At 48.1% G+C, this 24,442-nt stretch overlaps 8 protein-coding genes across 8 annotated transcripts; 2 read left to right on the forward strand and 6 right to left on the reverse strand.

Moving 5' to 3' along the window:
* Window positions 1-522: 522 nt before the first annotated feature.
* F9C07_6370 (peroxisomal copper amine oxidase) lies at window positions 523-2,696 on the forward strand (the record flags this gene model as incomplete). Its single annotated transcript, XM_041292804.1, has 3 exons — window positions 523-976; window positions 1,041-2,291; window positions 2,350-2,696. The coding sequence occupies 3 exons, from the start codon at window positions 523-525 to the stop codon at window positions 2,694-2,696; spliced, it is 2,052 nt and encodes a 683-aa protein (XP_041147535.1).
* Window positions 2,697-2,929: 233 nt separating this feature from the next.
* F9C07_1643319 (uncharacterized protein) lies at window positions 2,930-5,134 on the reverse strand. The gene is made up of 2 exons (XM_071508279.1): window positions 4,776-5,134; window positions 2,930-4,724 (listed from the first exon to the last, which is right to left on the reverse strand). The coding sequence occupies exon 2, from the start codon at window positions 4,680-4,682 to the stop codon at window positions 3,543-3,545; it is 1,140 nt and encodes a 379-aa protein (XP_071364381.1). The 5' UTR covers window positions 4,683-4,724; window positions 4,776-5,134; the 3' UTR covers window positions 2,930-3,542.
* Window positions 5,135-5,487: 353 nt separating this feature from the next.
* F9C07_2284746 (uncharacterized protein) lies at window positions 5,488-6,653 on the reverse strand. Its single transcript, XM_041292824.2, has 2 exons — window positions 6,305-6,653; window positions 5,488-6,249 (listed from the first exon to the last, which is right to left on the reverse strand). The coding sequence occupies exons 1-2, from the start codon at window positions 6,513-6,515 to the stop codon at window positions 5,594-5,596; spliced, it is 867 nt and encodes a 288-aa protein (XP_041147538.1). The 5' UTR covers window positions 6,516-6,653; the 3' UTR covers window positions 5,488-5,593.
* A 652-nt stretch (window positions 6,654-7,305) lies between these two features.
* On the reverse strand, window positions 7,306-8,541 carry F9C07_1643312 (ribonuclease H1). Its single transcript, XM_041286344.2, has one exon. It carries the CDS (start codon window positions 8,081-8,083, stop codon window positions 7,562-7,564), a length of 522 nt encoding a protein of 173 aa, XP_041147539.1. The 5' UTR covers window positions 8,084-8,541; the 3' UTR covers window positions 7,306-7,561.
* A 1,827-nt stretch (window positions 8,542-10,368) lies between these two features.
* On the reverse strand, window positions 10,369-17,305 carry F9C07_2284748 (uncharacterized protein). Its single transcript, XM_041292825.2, has 12 exons — window positions 16,523-17,305; window positions 15,180-16,464; window positions 14,758-15,118; window positions 14,650-14,702; window positions 14,409-14,592; window positions 13,433-14,359; window positions 13,240-13,379; window positions 13,005-13,177; window positions 12,834-12,947; window positions 11,522-12,769; window positions 11,440-11,458; window positions 10,369-11,384 (listed from the first exon to the last, which is right to left on the reverse strand). Exons 2-12 carry the CDS (start codon window positions 16,377-16,379, stop codon window positions 10,617-10,619), a joined length of 5,187 nt encoding a protein of 1,728 aa, XP_041147540.1. The 5' UTR covers window positions 16,380-16,464; window positions 16,523-17,305; the 3' UTR covers window positions 10,369-10,616.
* Window positions 17,306-19,417, reverse strand: F9C07_2284750 (major facilitator superfamily domain-containing protein). Its single transcript, XM_041292826.2, has 5 exons — window positions 19,138-19,417; window positions 18,484-19,068; window positions 17,902-18,402; window positions 17,667-17,840; window positions 17,306-17,602 (listed from the first exon to the last, which is right to left on the reverse strand). The coding sequence occupies exons 1-5, from the start codon at window positions 19,247-19,249 to the stop codon at window positions 17,502-17,504; spliced, it is 1,473 nt and encodes a 490-aa protein (XP_041147541.1). The 5' UTR covers window positions 19,250-19,417; the 3' UTR covers window positions 17,306-17,501.
* An 80-nt stretch (window positions 19,418-19,497) lies between these two features.
* Window positions 19,498-22,510, reverse strand: F9C07_2214086 (Carboxylesterase family-domain-containing protein). Its single transcript, XM_041286346.2, has 3 exons — window positions 21,956-22,510; window positions 21,370-21,897; window positions 19,498-21,300 (listed from the first exon to the last, which is right to left on the reverse strand). Exons 1-3 carry the CDS (start codon window positions 22,064-22,066, stop codon window positions 19,798-19,800), a joined length of 2,142 nt encoding a protein of 713 aa, XP_041147542.1. The 5' UTR covers window positions 22,067-22,510; the 3' UTR covers window positions 19,498-19,797.
* Window positions 22,511-22,982: 472 nt separating this feature from the next.
* On the forward strand, window positions 22,983-24,408 carry F9C07_2107910 (S-adenosylmethionine synthetase; the record flags this gene model as incomplete). Its single annotated transcript, XM_071509031.1, has 5 exons — window positions 22,983-23,354; window positions 23,422-23,465; window positions 23,490-23,805; window positions 23,876-24,013; window positions 24,088-24,408. 5 exons carry the CDS (start codon window positions 22,983-22,985, stop codon window positions 24,406-24,408), a joined length of 1,191 nt encoding a protein of 396 aa, XP_071364382.1.
* Between the last annotated feature and the right edge of the window lie 34 nt (window positions 24,409-24,442).

Raw genomic sequence — 24,442 nt, forward strand, 5'->3', positions numbered from 1 at the left:
CATATCCGACGGAGCGTCTCCAGCCGGTGGATCGACGACCGCTACAGGAATTCCACCTCCCTTGCGTGGACAGTGTGGCCGAGTGGAAGAACGTCTGTCATGATAGAAGTAATGATATCCGAATGCTTCCCCGCTTTTCAACACGAGTCTCGATCCGAGTTCCAACGCATGCTTTCCGCTGCTTCAGATACATGCCGCTATACCGGATTTGGAAGGGCGATCCGGGTCTTATCGCGTCGTGACTCTTATCGGCTTTCCCCAGGTTATCAAGTGAGGCAGCTCAGTGCGTTGCGAAACCCAACCATGCTGCAACTTAAAAAGCAAGGGCCCCCTTCCTGGTCATGGACTCTTTTTTTGCTGCGTTGTGTCACTTTCCTGCATTCTATCTGGTTGTTGGTTACACCGACATTGATACCCGGGGACTTTACCAAACTATATAACCCGGTTGACAACCTCCTACTTGAACATTCCTAAGAATCTCTATCCAAACATCCCACAACTATTCTACGACTTACTTAAATCATGGTCCTCGATCGGCTTCAGCAGCTGACCTTGCAGGTCAGCGCTTCGTCTCCTCCTCCTCACCCTTTTGACCCCCTCTCCACCGTTGAAATCGACACCGCTGTTGCTCTCGTCCGCGAAGCACATGGCAAGGTCAACTTCAATGCCGTCACTCTGTGGGAGCCTCGTAAGGCGGAGATGATGGCCTGGCTGGCAGACCCTCAGAAGGCTCCCCGCCCTATGAGAGCTGCTGATGTTGTTGCAATTGCGCCTGGTGGCAAGATCTACGACGGAGTTGTGGACTTGGACCAGAAGAAAGTCATTGAGTGGAAGCATACCCCCGGTGTGCAACCCTTAATTACCATGGAGGACCTGCAAGAGGTAGAGCATATTGTTCGCCAGGACCCGAAGGTTATTGAGCAGTGCGCCATTATTGGCATCCCGAAGGAGGACATGCACAAGGTGTACTGTGACCGTAAGTCTTCCCAGAACAAAAGCAAGATAAACTGTGTTCCGTGGATCAACTAACATATATTTAGCCTGGACAATTGGTTACGATGAGCGCTTCGGTACCGATGTTCGCCTGCAGCAAGCCCTCATGTACTACAGACCCCATGTGGATGATTCCCAGTACACGTATCCTCTGGACTTCTGTCCTATCTTCAATGCCGAGACTAAGCAGATTATTCACATTGATGTTCCACCGGTGCGGCGGCCACTTAGCAAAGCGCCTCCCAACAACTATCATCCCGCAGCGATCGAAAAGGAAGGCGGATTTAGGACAGATTTGAAGCCCATTCACATCACCCAGCCCGAGGGTGTGTCTTTCACAGTCAATGGACGTCACATTGAATGGCAAAACTGGAACATCCACGTCGGCTTCAATTACCGTGAGGGAATTGTACTGAACAACATCACTTTCAATGACAAGGGTAATGTTCGCCCTATTTTTTACCGTCTGTCACTCGGAGAGATGGTGGTGCCGTACGGAAACCCGGAGCACCCGCATCAGCGTAAGCACGCTTTCGACCTTGGCGAATACGGTGGTGGATACATGACGAACAGTCTGTCTCTTGGATGTGACTGCAAGGGAGCGATTCACTATATGGATGCCGCGTTCGTCAACCGCGCTGGAGCTAGCACCATCGTGAAGAATGCCATTTGTATTCATGAGGAAGACGCAGGTATCCTCTTCAAGCACACTGACTTCCGCGATGAATCGATCATTGTTACCCGTGGCCGTAAATTGATCATTTCCCATATCTTCACTGCCGCCAATTACGAATACTGTGTGTACTGGATATTCCACCAGGATGGTACCGTGCAGCTGGACATCAAGCTGACCGGTATTCTCAATACCTATGCAATGAACCCCGGAGAGGACACTAAGGGCTGGGGTACTGAGGTCTATCCTGGTGTGAATGCTCACAACCACCAGCACTTGTTCTGCCTGCGTGTCGACGCCAACATCGATGGACCGAATAACACGGTCTTCCAGGTCGACGCTGTCCGTGGCGAAGGTGAAGTTGGAAGCGCTGAGAACAAGTACGGTAATGCTTTCTACGCCAAGAAGACCAAGTTCACCACTCCTCTTGAGGCGATGTCCGATTACGATGGCTTCACTGGACGGACTTGGGAGATTGCCAACACCAACAAATTGAACGCTTACAGCAAGAAGCCAGTGTGCTATAAGCTGGTCAGCCGCGAGGTTCCCCCACTGCTCCCTAAGGAGGGCTCATTGGTCTGGAAGCGAGCTGGTTTCGCTAGACATGCCGTCCATGTTACCAAATGTAAGATGCCCCTTCCCGCTCTCTGAATGATTATAAGTGGATGCTAATTTTTATGAAGATTCTGATGACCAAATTCACCCTGCTGGTCGCCACGTTCCTCAGACCTCTGGAGAACCGTCTCAGGGCTTACCTGCCTGGATCGAGGAAGCTGGTCCAAATAGTTCCATCGACAACACGGATGTTGTGCTTTGGCACACCTTTGGGCTCACGCACTTCCCGGCTCCTGAGGATTACCCTATCATGCCGGCAGAACCTATGACATTGCTTCTCCGGCCTCGTCACTTCTTTACTCGCAACCCTGTACTGGATGTGCCTCCTAGCTATGCTAGAACGCCTTCTCAAATTGCTGCTGGTGCTTCTTCCTGCTCGTGCAAGAAGAATGATGGCTCTAGCGTCTTGGTCTGAGTTTCTGTTTTGTCTTTCATCTTCAGTTTGGCATCATGGCATTTAATGCGGCGGTTGTTCCTGTCTTGGATACCTGCGATTGGCGTTTTCTCTTGATATCATGTAAAACTTCAATGAACAGCTTCATTACTATACTATTGGAACTTGTTTCTTTCTCCTTGCCTCGCTGAAATGAATGTTCGTGCACTGGGATTAATCATTCATTGGCCCTACTCTAAAGAATCTCATGGAGACTGCATCGCCCGTCACGTATTTTGTCAAGCTTTATATTACACTTCTGTTCTTGAGCGCTGTTGTTGGACCTTGTATCATAACGATGACAGCAAATGGATACCGCTCCTATTCATTGTATTCCTTTCTTTCATGGGCGCGAGAGAAAATGGCTCAGGATGGGGCCTCTTTGACCAAAGAACTGTTGATGATTAACAATTATTACATCAAGTACGACAGCTGTGTAACGCCAACCACTCGATGACCCTAAAAATGCAGTGTGAGGCTCTTACAAGAAGATAAAAAAAGTAACAAACGTTATGATTTGTTGGAGGAAACCCTTGTCTCCCTGACTTAGTACTACCTAAAGTTCCCAACCTTGTCTATGTGGCTTTATCCAGCAAACCAATTACAAGCACTCTGCTATAATTCTTGTTTCTCTCATTTATTTTATGATAGAATGGCCAACTTCTAAGAGGATTATAAGCAAACTGTTACGGTTAGTCAACTATGATGATGTTGTGTGTCTGTGGTACGTGTGATGTAGGATAGAATAGATTCATATTAGCTATCCTACCCTATATAGCCATGACTTTCTCAACGAAACGATGAAAAGCAACTCAAAGAAAACTAAAATCACTGAATATCAACCTTAACAAACTCCTTCTCAGCCTCCTCACCTTCATCCTCGTGTTCTTCTTCCTCTTCTCCTTCAGTATCAGACTCATCCGGAGTCGACAATTCCTTCTCAGCATTCACCATTTCCACCTCTACCTCATTACCGTATTGAACCTCCTCCCCTTCAATCCTAGGCAGTATAACCTTCAAAACCCCATCCTCCAGTCGAGCCTGAATCCCCTCAACTACCACTCCATGAGAAAGAGGTACCTCCCTCTTGAACACCCCCAAATGATACCCCCTCTCCGCAACCAAAAAAGTTCTATACATCTCCTCATCCACATCAGGCCGATGCACAACACCCGCGATACGGAGCAGAGAGCGCGAAGCATCATATCCAACACTCAGATTCGTCTTTTGAGCTCCAGCAAGTGAAGCATGGACGATAGTTTGGGTGGCTGTAAGAAAGACGTCTACTAAAGGCGTGAAACTGGCTGCGTCTCGTGAGTGATGATGTCCGCGTCTGAAAGGGCGCATGTGGTGCATATGGTGCATGTTGTCAAAATGATGGAAACCCTTTCCTTTTCCATGCTTCTTTCCTAGGCCCCGCTCATGTCTGGGACCTCCATGGCCTTGACGGTGAAAGTCTCCCCGAGAGTGGAAGTGGGGACCTGGACCACCGTGTTTGTGGTGAGGGTGGTGGAAGCCAGGTCGGCCGTGGTGGCCGGGTCCGGATCTGCCATGTTTAGTCCACGGGTGCAATCCGTGTTCAAACTCATGCTCATTGTCAGAGTCATGTCCATGTCTATGTCCATGGGGATGGGGGTGGAATTTTCCACGGCCATGATGACCAGCAAATCCAAATGCATACGGGTGGTGATGATGATGGTGACCATAAGGACCATGGTGGCGTCCTCCACGGCCACCACGACCACCGAACCCACATCTGGGCATTTCGGGGAATTCATCATCTCCCATACCTCTCATACCCTTTTCCCCTTTATGCATCTTGCCTTTGAAGCACTTCCCATGCTTCATTTCAAAGTGGTCCTCATACGGAGGAGGATGGTGATGAGCAAAGAAAGGATGGTCCTCTAGCATAGACACATCCATCTCCCAAGCCTGTGGAGGCTGATGAAAATGGTATGAGTATCTCATGTTTGGTTGCTTTGTCGTCTGATTGTATGTTTTGATCCTGATCTTGATCTTGTAAGATCTGATTGTGTTTGGCTTGAGATCCTGTGGATTTACCGTGGTATTTATACCTGCGCAGGCGATTATGAGTCAACATGGTGTACGTATATCTTGTTGGTTTGCCACCTAGGCAGACAGCAATCGTACAAATCACAGATGACGATGTAGTCATAGATAGATGGCAGCTGAGGCTGAGGTTGAGGCGTACGTACAGCTCATTACCCGAAATGGTAATAAAGTCCGTCGGGGAGGCGAAAACTCGGACTTTAAGACACGGGGATTTCTCTAGTCTCGGGGTTGCCCTCGGAGATCTGGTTCGGAGATAATATATTACTGGCGAAAGTTATTCTTGATTCATTCTAACCTGCTAATGAGATAACCAGATAGGACAGGCTATTATTCATTGGTTGGTGACCGGACACCTCTTTTCATGGCCATAGCAGAAGCAAGTATCTAGAGATACAGGATCTGGTGGATAGCCTGGACAGATTGTCTGTCTTTTTATATACTTGCTTCCATGAGGATCTTCTCAAATGTAACTCGCATAAGATCTCTATGCTCTGAATCGTTCCATTACCTATGAGCTCAGACAAGCATGTCTGTCGAGACGAACTGAAGGTTCACTTGCACGGCAATGCAACTGCGAATGGAATTATATTCATGGTCAGTCATGACGCCTCCTATTGTACTGTGAGTAGATGAGTTTTGGCGGAGATTAGTTTTAAAAAGATCTTCTACCACCAGAGCTTTCGGAGACTTGGTCTTGTTCAATCATGCCTTAATGCGTATGATATCCCAAGCTAGATGTGCATAGAATCCAGATTCATTATACACTATCATTATACATCATTATACTATTATCTTGTTCAATACTATCAATCCAGCTCGCTCCGCTCCACACCCATCAACTCATTGACCTCATGGGTCTGCCTTTCATCCCGTGACCTGTAGTTCTCCGATGACAGCTCGGAGATGATCGTGTCTGTGTGAGATCCACGCACATTCTTCGCAGTATTACTTCCATCCACAAAACCACCAGGTAGAGGAGTGGTACTTTGAGAATGCCATACCGGCTCGGCAACATCAGGCTCGCTTTCTCTTAATCTTCTCCTCCGTCGGAAAAAGAGGAATGACCCTACGCCAACGGCCAATAGGAGAAAACCCAATGGAATACCTAAGCCTATACCGATCTTTGCAGCCGAGGAAAGCCCGCCACTGCTACCTTCGGTAGATGGGTTTGCAGCAGACACACCCGTGACAGTAACCGCACCTGCAGACTCAGATGAGGAGGTTGTCGCCGGGGTTGAAGTGCCAGTCAAAGATGTGGCTGAAGTACTGGCAAAATGGTATGAAGTCGGTGACGGATCATCGTGGTACCTCTTCGAAACTCCAAACACAACACTAGTTGCATTGTCTTGGCCGTCAGGTTCGCCCTCAGAAGTCAAAGACTCAAGCTCAAAGTAGCAGCCGGACTCCTTATAGACGTCCCGATTTGCCGACCAGACATAACTGTATTTATTCACGATATTTTCTGGGCTCGTTAGCTATTTACGGTGCGCAGTTCCGTTCAGTATAAGACCGCTTACGCGCAATAATCCACTGCTGTGTCCCACACTCTTCGTATAAAGATATCCGTGGCGTGAGAACATCCCAAGTTATGTTGACCTGATCCCCGACGATAAAGCGACTTTCAGATTCAGTGGGGAAAGTGAAGTTTCCGGCCGCGATGCCCTCTATCCAGAGAATGGACAAGATGATGAGACTGTACACCGGACTACGAGAGAGCTGAAGGGCCATTCTTGCGCTCCGCAAACGACGAAGAAATGGCGCCCGGAATAATGACAAAAGGCAAGGAGAGATGCAGGTTGTTGAGTCAAGCAGTTATTTTCAATCATGTGGCATAATGAAAAGCCCCACCCGGTCGGTTGAAAATATCCCTGCATCAATTGCCAATGGTAGAGCGAAAAGCCCCAGTCCGGCCGGCGCACTAAAGCAACATGACTGCGCCGCAATATCAACATCAGAACCGGATTCAATGCGCTGGGTCATGCGCACTTGACAGGGATTTGTTGATACCGATCGAATCGACTTTAGCCACATCATCCTGTACAACGCGGGGAGATGCTGCTATAAATTCCGTCTCTGGTTGTGAAACCGCACATTCCTTGAGTGATGCTTGTGTCTCGACTATTATTAGGAATTACAGTACATTCATCGGCCGTTGTCGGTCAGCGCCTGGTTTGTTCCTCTTTAACGTGATCAATGTTATGAGGCATGGAAATCCCTCGTTGGCTAGTATGGGATTGATAAATGTAGGCAATAAGAACTGAATTTTGGAGGAACTAGAGGTCATCTCCCAGTTAGAGCTACCAGTCACGGCTCGTCGGGACTGCCAAACACTCACTCGTTACGACCACTCATTCTTCTTGTTCTGACTAAACAGCGACCACCTCAGATATGAAAGATGCCACTCTTCCCCATCCAAGCCATTCGTCGCCGTCCTCGAGTTCCAATACCCCAATACAAGATAAATCTGCAGAGCCACATCAGCGGCACAAGGTCCTGATGCAGCTGGACAACACAATCCAGGCCCGCACTGGTTTCTGGATTCTTTGGAGATAACATTTACCACCTGTACACATCAATATCTTCCTTACAGATCATGGAGATTGCAGATTACAAGCCACGGGCTAATTGATAAAGATCATGGCAACATCATTATACCTGAAAATCGGCAATACAGTATCGAGAGTGTCGTTGAGGTAGAAACGCAACCCGCCACCAGTTGGAACACCTATCATTTTCCCTGAATAAAAGCAACTCTCTCCTAGCTAGCAATCAAGTCAGTAAGAGGAGTAATCAGAGTCACTAGCGGCGTCTCTCCATTGATCGTCCATGTCGTCATTGCACATTTCATCCGCCCTCTGATTCTCCTCCCTCGGAATCCAGATATACTCCACGTCTCCTTCCTCTTTCAATCTATCATCAAGAGCAGAAGCCTCTTCAATCAGATCCCGATTCGCAATTTCGTTGCCAGCAGCATTGGTCCATCCGTTGTTTGCCCACTTATAGATCCACTTTGTCATACACCCAATCGCATATCTGGAATCTGAATAGATCTTGACCTCCAGATATGGATTTGTGTCCAGCCTCTCGAATTTGTCCAGGGCTTTCTCCAGCGCAAAAATGATAGCCGTGATTTCAGCCCGCTGGTTTGTGGGTGGGGGATATCGCGGTAAGGAGCGTGTCCAACCGGTGCATTTTCCAAATCTGTTCTTGAAAACGACGGCTGCAGCACCGATGGCATCTGATCGTCCGTTGCGTCTACAGCCACCGTCGGTGTAGATTTCCATGATGTAAGGCATACTGGCGTGGGGGGCTAGAGTCGAAGAGACGTGATGGATTCAATGTTATATACAAGTCTGAGTGATGTAGAGACTTCACTATCTCTCAGAAGGGTATGCGGGGTATAGATGTTCTCTAAAGCCATGCATATGAGAATGATACTTTCGGTCTTTGGTGATTCTCCTCACCTCCACTTTTGATATGTTCTGTCGCGTTTCAGCCTTTGTACAAGGTATGTTACAGAAAGGAGATAGTTGGACAGAAGTGTCGCCTCGGAAGTTAAGTGGTTTGGAGTAATGTTAATAGAGCTTTGTTTAGGTTCCCTTGCGACGCAGCGTTCGTGGGTATCGAAGTGGGGCATGAAATGAAGCTTCAGGTTGGAACAAATGATGATAACCCGCCTGATTACCTCATGAACCTTTCCAGCCAATGAGGTTGAGAACCGTAGATATGCAGGTGGGGCAGTTTCCAAATATTGAGACTATAAAGCTGATAGTCTTGATCCCCGATCTAGGGAGTGTTGAAGTCCTATTTATAATACCTACGAAACAAACGAATCGGAGACAATGATCAGGCGCTCGGCCTAGAACTCGGCCCGGCGCGTTGTTCAACATGACATATCACCTCTTATACGTTCAGATTCAAAATCTGACATGTCGGTATCCCCAGATTATCTTCGCTTAGATATTCCTCAGCTAGGGAAGGATACATAGACAGATCGGTATGCATACAAACGCTTAGCATTCCAGGAATAGTAAAATCCAAACCAGAGACTAGTTCTTGTCCTTGTTCTTATTCTTCCTTATTACTCTGAAGACCATTCATATCTGAGGTTTGCCCCCCCTATCGACACGAGTTTATTATTGAAAGTAGGGCTGTTAGGCTAAGCGACTGTTCTTCGGTCCGGACTGATTGTACACGGCAGACTGCGCATTATGTGCGTGCGACCGGGGTTTATTCATGCATCTGGAGCCAGGTATACTGTACGGCTTCTGGGCCGAATTACTATCCAATCCGTAACCCTATTAGCCACTTTAAACAGTCCTCTACGAAACAACAACTCCCTCAAGGACGAAACGCCTTGGCTCTCCTGGAATAAGGCTTTATCTTCTTCATTTCGGACATAAGCAATGTTACCTCATTACATGAATTGCATTTGTTTCATGTATTGTACTGTAGCGAGCCAAGTCACCATGCTCATCAGTAGTTTGTGGTATACTGCCCCAATAAAGAAACAGTTGTGAATTAGTATTTAAATTGGTCTATATTGCTAATTTACTCAGTTATGAATGTATCCAAGGAAGCCTCAACACGTATAACAGGGGGAATCGGAGGCTCACTTTCTAAATTTACATCCAGGACCGCTGGACATTCTGCATCTAAAAGCCACTTCATGCTATTTCAAGCTCTTCAAGAAGATGACATCGACGCGTTTTCACAGCCGAAACTCTGCGCTAGAGTCACAAAGTCAGGATTTCTCAAATGTGAAATGCCACTCGGCCATTATAATATGTTTGCTGATACTGCATCATCTTTTGTATATTCTCCACAACAGTGAACCATTTAATGCATGGCTTAGCGAGCGCTGGAACATCGATATCTTGGAATGCATTGGTGCCTAGCACATCAGTTTCAACCTGCCCGCAAATGATCACTATTGAATTTCCGTCCAGTAATATTTTCAACATAGCTGTTGCTAAATTGGATGTCCCTAGACTGGATGTCACAAGAACCACTCCTGCCCGTCCTGTGGCTTGAACGTAACCATCCGCCATGTGTCCTGCACCTTGTTTGTGACGAGTAAGAATAAACTGTAACTTGTCGTCTCTCTTGATTACATCAAGAAGCGTAAGTACAGGGGCCCCTGGATAGCCGGCTGCATAGCAATTAGTACTCGGGAATGAAGGTTAATGGTGGTCATTAGGGCTAATGCTGGCTTATGGGTATGTGTTTCTTAGGTCGTGACATACTCGTATATATAGTGCTGGCAGGAGATTCCAGCTGGTGACCATAATTGGCGCAGTATATAGGAGTTAAGCAGTCTTACAACAGGATGATTATTTGGGCCGGTTCACCCCATTAGCTACCAGTACACCACGTTAGCTACAGGCACACCATTTTACTGCCAGCAGCTCATGGTCCCTAAATACTCTACTGATTAACTAGATTCAGATGATATTGGACTCTGAATGTGTCGATTTTCTGCCCAGAAATAAGAGTGTGGACAGATATTAATAGTAACACACCCGTGTGTCCTACAACAACTACAAGTCCCACCTACATTTACTAAATTTTATATTGATTACGTTGGGGCTCCGCATGACGACTAAAGCAAGGACTATCCGACACCAACGATCGGATAGTGCTAGGTCAAGGAGCCAACAACGGAACCGACGGAAGATTCAGCCCCTCGTATAAATTGGCATTCTCTCAATACTAAATAGGTCTATCTAAATCGTGACGGTTAGTCCCGTCTGTCGCCTTCACACAATCATTCCGTCTAATTGTACTTTGACTTGTAGGATGGCATAATATACCGTCAGTCTGAGGCTATCACACCCCAAGCTTCAGAATCTCATTAGTGACTCCCTTGTACAAACGGCTGAGATCATTGCCTGGCGCCCATTGTGCCTCAATTTCAAAATGCCTGTTGGCCACCGTGCCATAGAATTTGAAGACTAGGGGTTTGTCGTCGATCAACGCATGAGTGTGGATTCCCACCACAATTCTCTCAATGTGAAAGATGGCGTTGATTTTCTTTTGGATCTCATTGACCACATCCTCCAACGCGTGCATCCCCTTTTGCCAGTTCTCCTTGAGAGTTTCTAGTCCAGCCTGCATTTGTTGGATGGTGTTGTGTACTTTGTTATGGACCTCAAGCTGATAGTTATATTTTCGCTCAAGATCTGCCAGCATTGCATCCTCTTCCAGGGATTTGATGTTCTCATCGGCCTGGGCGATCTGGTCTTCTAGGTCGGGTGCGTTCTGGTCAAGGATGTGCTGCGCCTCCCGAATAGCCTTTTGATACTTGTTGTTCTCATTCTGCATTGCCTCGAGAGCTTGTATAGCTGCTTTGATTCTGGCGTCTTTTGTGTCGACAAAGGCTCTGATAAATCCGTCAAAACCGCCTCCGCTGAGGAGTTTGTCAATTCCATTGGCTGCACTTTCCACCGCTTTTTCTGCATCTTCAATGGCTGTGACGATGGATTGAAAGGCGTCGGAATTAAGGGTGTCTTCGAGTACCTTGGCAGCTTCGAGGTATCCACCTAGTACAGCTTTTGCAGCCTCATGAGCAAGTTCGGCTGCCCCGAGTTCCGGCAGCTGTTTGGAATAAATCAGATATGATTACCACTAAGAGAGAATATTAAGGACCTACCAAAAGAGCCTTCTTAAATCTATTCCTACCTGTCAGCAGTCTGCGGACCTTGTAAGAGAGCTGGGGACAGAGGGACACCTACATATTTGCATCATTGAACTCCCGACGAAGTCGCGCAACATTTTCCCACGCTTGCTTTAAGATCCTTTCTTTTTCGTAATAGGCTCCTTTAGCAATGTTGACCTTCCTGAGGAAATCGGTGCCGTATCTATCTCTCTGTTCTTGTCTCAGCCGCTCTAACTCCCTCTGGTTGTTTGCTTGATCTTGCTTGGCCTTCTCCAGCATGTCATTATACTCCTTCCTCTTGCGTTGGATAAGGGATTCCCTTTCGAGTTTAAGCTTTTCGACTTTTTCTTTCAGTTCATTTTCAGCCTGAGCCTTATTTTGCTTGGCTCTGGTCACATTGTCCCGAAGCCGTTCGATTTCTGCCTTTGCCTTGTCGCGTTTATCCTTTTCATTCTTCATATCGCGTTGACGCACCTGGCGTCTCGTATCTACCTTTTGGCGTGCCTCGTCCAGCTTCTCCTTCTCTTGGTCCATTTCGGCCTGTTTTTCGGCAATCTGCGCTCCAATAAGGTTCTGAAGAGATTCAATACCCTCGGTACCCAGCTTCTCAAGCGTCCGGAGCAAGCTCTTGATACTTTCACAGATCATGTCAAATAAATCACCTTGGATCTGGGCTTGGAAATATAAATCCTTTGTTGCTATATCCTTGAGCTCTTTAAAGTCCTTCACCGTCGCCTGTAGGCTGATTATAAATGCATCGGTAAACGCCACGGCAATACGCGCATCAAAAGACGGGGTCTCGGTTCCTATTTGGATGTCGACTAAGGTGGCAAACCCAATTCCAAAGCATCTTACCATTCCGTCCACCTGGATCACTTGTTTGTCTTTGGTCATCAGCACGACCATCTTGGCGCGGGGGTCTCCACTGGCGGATGAGACGACCAAGGGCCCGAGACTGAAATTATCGATATACGCTTGGAAATCTAGACCGGCCTTACCAATGGTTAGGTCAAACTGGGCCGTCTTCCCAAACGCCGTCAGCTTCCCCCCGGCTGATATACCCTGTGGATACTCCCTTCCAGCTATGGTCCCCCCAGTGGAGAAATACATGTTGGCATCGGTAAAAACAAACGTATCCTCACCACCACGGATATCTTGCAAGACTTGGATTTCGGCGACCTGACCGGCAACACGGATGATTTTGACGAGATCAACCTCGGAGATATTGGCAGATATAACCTGCTCACCAGGGTGGTGGCTGATCTGCATGGCAGCTCCAGCAGTAAGATCTCCTACCTCGATATCTCCAGCGAGGCCCAGTTTGCTACCCCAAGTGTTAGTCAGTTCGCACATCGTAGCTATTTTAGGATGTAAAATGGTTGACTCACGATGGTCCAAGCTCCATTACCGTGGCATAAGTAATTTCGATCTCGACTCTGAAGTCGGCGATGGTAACATGTTTGCTGATGTTCAAAGGATTCACCCATGGCGACTTGGTGGCACTAGATGTAAAGATCAGCACTGTTGATGCTTAGAATGGGGGAAACAAGTGGCCGTACATCGAAGCCGATGAACTGAGTAGGCCAGCTTTCACCATGCCCTCTAGGAGCAAAGGATCCTGGTCTACATCCATGACGATGTTCAAAGTGCCCATGACCATCAAGCTAGGAGTCTTGCTGATTTCAATGCCAATTCCAATCTCACAGAGTTTGACACTATCAGTAATAGTGACCTATTGGTTGAGGTACTTAGCAATTGTCGCAGATGCACAGCGTATTAGGCATGGATACTCACATCAAAAGCCCTGGGCAACTGGATGTCGAGCTCCAGCTTTTGCTTTTGTATAGTTGCCGCGAGAACCAACCCATCCACGTTCTGCTTGGCGAAATTGTTCAGCTCCGGCAGAGGTGGGATAGTCGCACACAGCGAAATTCCTACCATAAAATTGTCAGCCTGAAACCAAACGGAGATGATATCCCCGACTCACCCTTTCTTACAGGATACTTAAGCGTGTTCAACGCCTCGATTGTCTTGGATTCCCCGGATGCTGCGATGAGCGCAACGTTTTTCAATTCGAGGTCGGCCATAGGGCCTTCCATAATATCGCACATCTTTCCCAGGTGCAAAGTGCCTTCATAGATACCAAACAAGACCCACTCCCGCTCAGACGACTTCTTCGACTTAGCGTTGGTTTCCTTGCGCTCAGTCATAAAGGCAACCGTCACAGTTATACCACTGAAATCAACCCTGCCTTTGATGGCAAATTTGCTTTCTCGATTGAAAACCTCCACCTTGCCCTCGCCAGCTTCTTTTCCGTCTTTGGTATCTGCCTCGAGTTTGGGCTTGGTTTTCCTTGAGGTGTCCTTGGACTGTTTTGGCTTGGCTCCAATGAAGATGTCGATACTGGCTTCTTTAATTGTAACATCAGCATCCTTGATCATGTAATCCTCGACTCCACCCTGGATAGTGAGACCGGAGATAGTGTCAATCTTGATCAAACCATGAACACTCTTGCAATCGTTGAAGCTGACTTTGCCGGAGAGCTCCAGGCAAGTGGAAGGCTCTTCTCCCTCTTCTTCCTTTTCTTCTTCCTTTTCTTCTTCCTTTTCTTCTTCCTTTTCTTCTTCCTTTTCTTCTTCCTTTTCTTTTTCCTTTTCTTTTTCCTTTTCTTTTTCCTTTTCTTTTTCCTTTTCTTTTTCCTTTTCTTCTTCCTTTTTCTCCTTTACATCCTTCTTGTCCTCTATTGCCTTTTCTTTGCTCTTCAGCTTGCGGCTAATATTCAAATGCAGCTCTTCAAAGACTAGATCATGCTCTTTGGCTTCCTTTGATGGTTCAGCACCGGTGATCTGAGCATACATCTTCAATATCGAATCGAGCTTCAGATCTCCCACCTTCGCGTCAAAATGGTAGTCCTCTAGAACATTGTCAGTCTGTATTCTGTTTGCATGCTCAACCTCACTCACGTCTGGATAGCACTCCCTCAATTGTTAGAGTCGCATTCTTGGGCTTCTCCTCTTCCTCCTCTTCATCGCCGTCTTTCTTGTCAAGACACCCTTGGGCAAACTCGAGGGATCCAGTCACAGATAATGTGCAAGATTTCCGGAATTCGCCGGGTTTGAAAAATGCGTGCAACTGGGCTTCTTTCATCTTTTGTGTTTTCAGTATTCAGCACTCATTCATCAATCCCGTTTTCATGGTACATACGTCAAGATTCGAGATGGCACAAAAGTCCTTCCATTCGCCGACCGCGATCAACACTAGCAAAAAATCAGCTGTTTTGCTTCTACCTTTAACCCTAGACAGAGAACTCACCTTCGTATTGCTTTCCTCTTTCTGTGGGCTTGTCCTCTTCCGCATCGTCGTTTTCGTTCTCCCCACCTGCTTCGGCAGTTTCCTTACCTTCTCCGCCATCCGGCTTCTCTAATTCTTTGTCCTCGTCATCGCCCTCAACTTCATCCTCTTCTTCCTCCTCCTTCTTCTCCTCTTTCCAGTCTCCCATACGAATCCAATATCTTGCCTCCAGTGGCACCGGTGACTTGGGTACTTTGGTAATATTGACCTTGCCAAAGAGTCCAAAGCCTACCTTCCATCTTTTCTCCTCTTTGCTTCCCTCTTCTTCCTTTTTGCGCCTTTCCTCCGTGGCATGATCCTTCGTCGTGGGGGCATTACAGGGCTACGCATGATAAGATCTTGTATTAGCCATCAGTCACTAAGCAATTAACCGTGGGACGCACCTTGTCTTTCTTGGCTACAATTTCCTTTGACTTGCCATCTTCCTCCTCTTCTTTTGTCTTGTCCGTGTCCTCTTTCTGTTCCTTCTCCGGATTGTCCTCGATGTCCTTTTTCGCAGCTTCCTTCCTAGCAGACAGCTCGATCCCCACCGTTTGGAATTCCAAAAAGTCCCACGCGGGTAGCTTCATCTCATGGAGAAAGGCTTGAAGAACGATACCTTCAATCTTGGGCTTCTTGGTCCAGTCTCTCTCCTTAGCCAAAAGGGCACTAACCCGTATCTTCGACGGCAGCTCTGTGGCCTTGTTACTGCCAAAGACATTCTTCAAGCCATCTGAAACCCACTGCAGTCCATCCGTCAGCTCCAGGTCACCTTGCAGACGGAGTCCATCCGGAAGCAGAGTCTCCTTTTTGGTGTTGCTGAAAGTAAACTCCAGGTTCTTGAGGGGCAACGTTTTGATCGTCTTGTTTTCAATCTCGGGGAAGAAGATTCCTAGTGGCGATTCCATGTCTTGAAGTTTAACCTTTTCATCGATAGGTTTCTCTTCCTCGTCCTTACTGCCCTCCTCCTCATCACTTCTGAAACAGTACAACTTGCCTGTAACCCCCTTGACACCAAAGAAATTCTCGATTTCACCACTGAGAACATAGGAATCAACAGCCGCCACACCGACCTTCCCCTTAGATTCCTTCATGGCTTTTTCCAGCTCTGCCATCGGCAAAGCCTTGCTATCATCGGAAAACGAGAGATCAGAATCCGCCTTGGCCGGTAGCAAAAGCATCGGCTGAGCAGCGATCTGCTTAGATTCTCCGACCGGGGCAACAAGCAGAGACCCCCCACTGCTCTTGGCCCCCGAAACGGGAACCGGCATCACCTTCAAATCATTGTAAGTGCCGTGCTCGTCTACCATAACAAGTGACACATTTTGCACCTCAGCACCTCCAACGATGAGCTGCTCGGGAGATTCAGGAGAGTCTGCATATGCTGATGTCACCGCGGAAAGGGTCGACAGACCCATCCATGTGGCCGGACTGGCTGGCTGCGGTGGAAAGGTTTCCTCCGGGGCAATTTCCAGGTTCCTGCGAGGGGGGCCTTTGACATTGTTGTCGGCAAAGTTTGGTGCGTCCAGAGATGTAAAGAAGCCGCTGGCCAGGAGGTCCTTTCCAAACGAGGAAAGGGAGACGATCTCTTGGTCGCGTGCCATTTTGTCGCTTTGCTAGTAATTCGTCCTGCGATATGGAATCCAACAACGGGGGCTGCAAGTAGATGTCTATCTGTCTATATAAGTCCTGTCAAACTAATCAGCCAGCCAGACTCCACATCCATCTTTGAGCACTTATTTTGTACCCCTCAGCATCCCCCGAGGTAGCAGCCGATCAACCGCGGACCCATTTCGTATTCAGCTGAAGGGGCATCGCGAAACATCGCTGCTCTAATTGCTGTATGTTGCCAACTAGTCTGTGAGATATACCCAATACTATAATAAGTAGTGGGGTTAGTCCACTACGATCTACAATTGTCTGCACAGACTGTGGGACTTTGTAATATCTATCCATCAGCCGTGACTGCTGATCTCGATGACAAACCTATCAATTCCCCCCTCACAATTGACGATGGGGATAAGGGCGGGGAGTTGATGCCTTAGATCTCACCGCAACTCATAATTCACCACAGGAAAAGTTCCTCCAGTGGGTCCAGCTTTCAGCTCGGTTGTGGCTTGCGTTTTTCTTCTTCCCCTCTCTTCCCTCTCTCTCTCTTTTTTTTTTTTTTTATCTTTCCTTCTCCCTACTGACCTAGCATGCACACTTCACAGCCAAACCAGGCATTTTCCTTTCGCTCAATTCATTCGTAAGCGGTAGGTCAGCTGCTTGACAACCAGCAAGGCCCTAAGACCGGTATCTGACAGCCAGGCGGGTTAATAGCGGTGACTGAAGACAGTTGGCAAAGGGTAAGGAACGACGAGACAATGTCTCCTGTTCCTGTAGGGTTTAGGGTCGGGTTTTAGCCCTGAGAATCTGACCCCGAAAATTGCCGGGTTCGGGTCGGGCCTAGCCGGGAACCCGGAACCCGATCCACTCTTGACTATAGCCAAGGATTTAATAAATCTATGTAAAATATTTAGATTAGACGATTTGCTATAGTTATTTATTTTGTTTATTAATCCATCCATATATCTACCAGTGCTCTTTCAGTGTACTAAAATAAGATGACGTGCTGCTAGAGTGTTGCCTGTTGTATTTAACTAAGCCTAGCAGAGGACTTAGGGTACAGGGAACTATTGTATTTTTCTACAAGTTCTCTAAGAACAAGTATTAGCGAATCCTGATTATGTGGTCTGTTGTTCCTCATTTCCCTCGGTCACTTGCAAGGCAGGAGTGGAACTGAGGTAAAGGGCGGCACCTATGCCACAGGCGATGGAGATAGTCGCTATATGGCATGGCATTAGCGATCTGTTTAGGAATAAAGAGTGACCTCGAGGGGAAAGCCATACCCAGAACACACTGTAATTCAAAATAAGCAAATCTCTCCGCCATGAACCCTGCTAAGATGGGCCCAAGCAATAGGCCCATAGTCCAACTCATGCTAGTGATGGCAACAGCCCGAGAGTAGCCCCCGTACTTTCCAAAGATGCCCGGGTGACTTTCTTCTAGCTTGTCAACAGCTTCTACGCCCAAGCTTAATCAACACTGTAGTTTATACCCCAAAAGAGGACACAGATAACTCACCAGTCGCTTCCATTGCCCCTACTCCACTCAGTAAAGACATAAGACACCCAGTCATGGCCAAGGAGCAAGAATAAATGATCTTGCCCTTATTTCCATCAGTAAACCACGAAAAGCGCTCGTCACCGGCTGCCCCCGAGAGTACCAAAAAAGGTGCCATGGAGAAGAACGCAATCGCAGTTGGGATGCGCGATCCCCAGCGGTCTTTCCAGTATCCAATTAGGGGTGCCAGTACCATTCCCGGGCCTTGAACAGCGGCAAGTAAGAGACCAACTGGGAAGACACCCCATTTGAATGTCTCCCATGAGTGTAAGGGGATGGTGGTCTGGAAGCTGGCGATATAGAGCGCATATACCGAGTAGCAAACGATACCTGTTGTGAAGCGAGGTTGGCGAAACAGACGGGTGTAGAATCGCCACCCTTGTTCTTCTTCAACTGATATTGGCTGCGCATCTAGCAAACGGGAATTCTCCGTCACTTCGGGTTCATCATCAGATCTTTGTGCTGGCAAGCCATAATGTGATTAGTAGGAGTTTCTTCCCCCCCCCCTCTCTCTCTCTCTGTGAGTGTATTTGCCGCACTTACTCTCTTGTGGTGCTTTCGGACGATCAATCAACAAAACACGCATTAAGATATCCACGACCAAGAAGACAGCCGGACCCAACCATGAAGGCCAATACCCTCCAAGCCCGAAGAGAAACCCGGCAAGCACTGGACCTGCACACGTCCCCGCAGCAGTCAAGGTTGAGGTTAGCCCTGCAATCTTGCCCATATGCTCACTCCCGACACTCTCGACCATCGTTGCGACACCCACGATCCAGAGGCCATTGCTGGTAAAACATTGGAAAAATCGACCGATAAAGATCCCTGCCACTATGACCTGGCCGGTAAGTATGTACGTAACCGAGGGAAGATAAAACGTACAGGACTTCGTAACCGCAAGACCACAGACACTGGCAAGTGTCAACACCAGCAACCCAAGTAGCAAGGCCTTCTTGGACTTTGCCCGGTCAGCCACGTGCCCGATCAATGGGCTGGTTATGATGGCGACTAAAGCGCCTTCGGTCAAGAAAATTGATGTGTATGCTTGAACACGAGATGCTGGAACCTTGAGGCGCTGTTCAAAGATGTAAGGAAGCAAGGGTACCATGAAAGAGAAAAGAAGCTCGTCTGCAGCAGTAAGTTCCATTAGTGATGACAGCTGTCACAGGTTATATAGCGAATATAATAATCACGTACCCGTAAAGAGCGCCATGGACATTGTGGCTAAGGTGAACTTGTTAGAGGATCGCAACTGACCCATCCATTGCGTGTTGTGTCTCTCATTGTCTAGCAAGGGTGAAGAGCTCATTATTCTCAGTATTCTAAGTCCTGCTATTAAGGTATTAGCGTACGGAAGTTTTAGAATTCTGGTGGGCAGGTGGCTAATTTCAAGTTGGCAAAGACAAGACACCTGGAAAGCCGCGAACAGATTGATGGATTCTTTCAATAGTTACGTCATCGTAATTTTAATACAGTAGCACTACTTCTACTTTTAATTTGGAATATGGGTAAGTACTTTATGTAATGGTAATGGAGCTCCCGGTTGACCCAGCCATCCATCCCTCCTGTCACTGTCAAAATTCGACGCGTCAAGCTTGCATACCTCAGCCTTCCACCCTCCAGAATGTTACCGGAAAATTGTGTAATAAAGCAAGGAGGAACATACCCTAAAGATTTATGCAGCCACATATGGGCTTATCACGATTTCATGTCACTCTATCATTGTCTGGTTCATGCAGGCGGCCTGTGTTGCCGCTTATCCCTATTTTACCTTCATTGCTCACTCAGGTAAGGGGCTAGGGGTAGAGAACCACTTAAGGCTTGATATTAACTATTTGAGGCAATAAGAAAGACATCTTAATCAAAGGGCCCAGCCACCATGGGATACTGCAAAGAAATGTAACCGACCCTTGTATTCGCGCGGTCCCCGAGCGGGAGATACGGGTAATACAACCGATCATATAAGTTCATCTCATCCATCTTCTGACAGATCTCCCAGCGGACGCCCCCACGTGTTGACGCAGGCGTATCGTCCCAATGGAGGACATTGCGGACTGCGTTGCCATTCCGCCGTAGATAGTATGTCGCATTGATCCACACTTCGCCATCATGCACGAAGTTGCTGTACAAGTCAATCGTGTTCCGAGCCTGCTGGTAGTAGTTGACGGAGGCGAGCGCACTGCTGCTGATATTGGCATAATTTGCTGAGCCGAAAAGGATGGGGAGCTCAGCGGCATGACAAGCACGCTTTGTGCCATTGCCACAGATCATTCCCCCGATAAATTGCGGCAGACCGATATCCCACGACACTTCCCATACGTCGCGGTTATGCCTGTCCAGAAACCCCGCATAGATCTCGCTGCTACATCGGTAGCCCAGATCTGTAGTAAGTTGGATGAACGGGTCGGTAACATCCGACATATGGATCAATGACCGGTTGAACCCTAACTCCGGGGTATCTAACACCTGCCTGGTGCGCTCCTCACCTAAAAGAAATGTGGCCAGAAACTCAACTGCTGTTGAGTAATCTATCGGCTTGTCCTTCAAGGTCTCATTGGTCTTTAAAATTAATCCGAACTCGTCCCGGGTGTAGGTGACGAGTGTTGGCACCTTACGATAACGACCGGCTTCTAGCGCAGTTGTCCAATCTTCCGTGATTAGATCATGATCAATAAATGGCCGGAATGGCTCGATAAAGTTGACCTCCCCGCGAGGGAACACTTCTTGAGCCTTGGAGAACAGCAGGCCTTGGTATTCTAGGATTTCCCCCATCGTCCGGTTGTTTTTCACGCAATCCAGGTCGTTACAACCAGCCAGGTCCAGGAACATTCGTGTGAGGTCGGCCTGCACGTGGGGCCTTTGCCAACCCGACCATGTCCCCCCAGACTGAACAATGGCCTGGGAAAATAGGCCCTTTCCCGGGTTTGTCTGGATGAGAGACATCACCGCACTGCCTCCCGAGGATTCCCCAAAAATCGTTACTCGTTCGGGATCGCCACCAAATGATTTGATGTGTTCCCGAACCCAGTCCAGAGCCATCAGTTGGTCGCGCATAGCTTGGTTGCTTCCAATATCTGATGCCTTAGATAGATCAGAGAGAAATCCCAGAGCACCAAGGCGATAGTTTATAGAGACCACCACCAATGGTCGGCGAGTTGCAAGGTTCATCCCAAAATAAAAAGGAAGGGACGATCCACCAAAATAATTTGAGCCCCCATGAATCCAAACCACCACAGGTAACAAATCAGTGGACTCGTTTTCAGGAAGCATTGGCGTGTAAATATTTAGATACAGGCAATCTTCAGATATAGGGTAGTTTGGGTTTGGGAGGTCCGGTGTAGCGTTCGGGGTCATATCTTGCTGTTTTCATGCGTCAGCTCCACGGTACCTACTACGTGTGCTTTTTGGACTCTCGATCGGAAAACGTACCGGACAGAGTGCTTTAAACTCTGTAGCATCATATGCCGATCCTTTTTTTCTTCCGGGAAAGCTGTGCAATCTTTCTGGGTTCTTCAGTCGACGCTCGCCTATCGGAGGTTTCGCATAGGGAATTCCCTGGAACCGTGCCGTCAAGCGGTCTCGGAACCCCTTAATAAGGCCTTGGGATGTCTTAACAAATATATGGCGACTAGTGGACGGGGGATCGAGGCCAGTCTGATATTCTGCAGTATTGGTGCAAAGAGCGCGAATGCGACGGGTGCATTCAACGCTGAAGGTGTGATTATTCGGCAGACTGTATGCTGTGCAGGTCTCACCGTTTCCTGCCAACCACATGGGATAGGATATCTCCCCATCCAGAGCTCTCAGGTGCATCGAGAGCAATGGCTCGAAGAAAGGCACATCTTTGACACTTGCCAAACTCTCCCCCAATGTGTTACAAGCCGCAGCAGCGGATTCTTGCGTGTGTGCTTCGCGCAGCAACAGATAAGAAGGGCTGGACTGCACGACAGCCGGTTCCTGCAGAATGAGAATATCAGTAAGCTAGATATACGACTCAATAATGGGCAGCCGTCACCAGAGAATTGTCCACCAGCACAGCGAAAGCTGGCGATTTTGGGTTCCTAGCTGATCCCACCCGCGACAAGAGTAAACATTGGATGAGAACGCACAAGTACGTCAAATGCATTTTTCTCTTTTTTTAATATGAGTTGATAGATGTTTGAGCTTTCCTTTCTTTGACAAGACAGGGGGGCCTCAAAGGCTAAGAAACGTACCTACCAGTGTACAAACGAAAAGGATTATGGATTCTGGAGGGAAGGTGGAACGAACAGCCGCAAATGTATCAGACATCATCATTCACTGACAGAACTGCATACTCCGAAGTGAACGCAGCAGGATGTCTCCACCACGGATACATGTCTGCATGTAGTGTAGCAGGTTCAACCTCCCAGCACGTCCCGTCCCGATGTCACCCTCCCCGGAAGTGGACCATATCTCGCCACTTTTTCTTGTCATTCAGATTCAGTGTGGGCCTGAATGCAACTATAGCCGAATGCGGCAGCTATGCATCCCTGGTTATGCCTTGACCTGCGTACCATTACCACTCCTGCGTCGTCTTACAAAGTTTTATTCGAGGATTTAGATTTTGGGCGAAGCGGGTATGACAGTATGACAGCCCTTCGCATCGACATAAGATCTTTTACTCATCTTCGATTTTATGTTGTGGCTCCGCTTGACAGAACGCCGGCACTGCCTGACGCGCGAATAAGAAATGTAGTGACATCAAGCAACATTAAATCGCTGGCTTTTACTTCCGGTATCGGGTTTGTCAGTGGCGGAGGGACTATCCAATGCGTCCAGTCTAGAGTATACATTAAGCGACGGGCTTGGAGTTCAAGCGCCATCTCTGGGTCCAAGTGCGACGTGGTAAGCAACGATGACACGCTCTCGAACGTTTGCAACATTATCTACACATGAAGGCGACTAGAGAGACGAACAATGGCCTCATTTGTTGAACCTTATAAGGAACCATTTCGCCGCCGTAAATTTGGTTCCTAGTAGAATCTCGGTCCAAGACGTATATCCCCAGAACTGCGGGCAAAATGAAGTCCCAATCCAAATTTCTTTTCACATCCGAGTCTGTAGGTGAAGGACACCCGGATAAAATATGTGACCAAGTGGCCGATGCCATCCTCGACGAATGTCTCAAGCAGAATCCTCTGAGCAAGGTCGCCATAGAGGTCGCTGTACGGCCGGGGCTAGTGATTGTGTTTGGTGTTGTCCACTTCATCCCCCAATTGGATATCGACGCCATTGTTCGCTTCGTGCTGAAAGACATTGGGTACACTAGCCCAGACCAGGAGTTAGACTATCGGACGTGCCAGGTCATGGACTGCGTGGAGCTACACCCATCGTTGTTTAACGGCATATCCTCTGGCCTTGAAGCACCCGATGATGAACCGGCAGGCGATCAGGTAAAGCGCTCTCTGTCCATTCTTCTGACAAGAATTGGCCACTAACCTTTCCATTTTCCTGTTTCAGGGGATGGCTTTTGGATACGCAACAGATGAAACCCCCCAGTTACTGTGAGTTCATCCGACCCGGAATAGAGGCCGCCGCATTCATGGCGCTAAGGAAAATTCCAGGCCCTTGACCCTCCATCTAGCGCACAGGATCTCCCGTGAACTGAAAGCCGCCCACACCAATCGCATCCTCCCATGGCTTCGACCGGACACCAAGGCACAGGTTACCGTGGAGTATGTTGAGGATGAAGGTAGGATGGTTCCCACCCGAGTCCATAACGTGGTTATTACTGCGCAGCATACACCTGGTGTGCCACTCGAAAAGTTGCGGCAAGGGATACTAGACAAGGTTGTCCGCAAGTCAATTCCAGCGAAATATCTGGATGACCGGACCGCCTATCATGTATGTATCATGTCCTCGCGTCCAAGATCCATGCGGCATCCTGAAACTTATCAAAACTACGTGCCACTAGATCCAGCCAACAGGAGATGTAGGAGTGAGCCCATCAGGCAAGTTCGCCGGCGTGACCGGTCGCAAAATTGTTGTTGACACCTATGGGGGCTGGGGTGCCCACGGGGGCGGCGCTTTCTCAGGGAAAGATTTCCGCCAGGTAGGCCCCCTTCCTTCTTTCGAGCTCTAACCCGATTGATCTCACCCATTCTAATCGGCTTGAGGAGAATATAGGTTGATCGGTCCGCAGCCTATATGGCGCGGTGGATTGCCAAATCACTTGTTCACCACGGGCTCGCGCACCGGTGCCTCATCCAGCTGTCTTACTCCATCGGCATCGCGGAGCCCTTGAGTATTTTTATCGATACCTTCAAAACCAGCAAATTCACCTCAGACCAATTGAAGGAGATTATCCGCAAGAATTTTGATCTCAGGCCGGCAGCTATTGCGAAAGACCTCAACTTGATTGATCCGATCTACTACCAGACTGCCAAGAACGGACATTTTACCAACGAGAAGTTCCCTTGGGAGCAACCCCTTGACTTGGTGTTGTAGTTGTAGGGCTCATTGCTCCTCGAATCAGGCACCT

Source organism: Aspergillus flavus, chromosome 5 (assembly GCF_009017415.1).
Source record: "Aspergillus flavus chromosome 5, complete sequence".
NCBI lineage: Eukaryota > Fungi > Ascomycota > Eurotiomycetes > Eurotiales > Aspergillaceae > Aspergillus > Aspergillus flavus.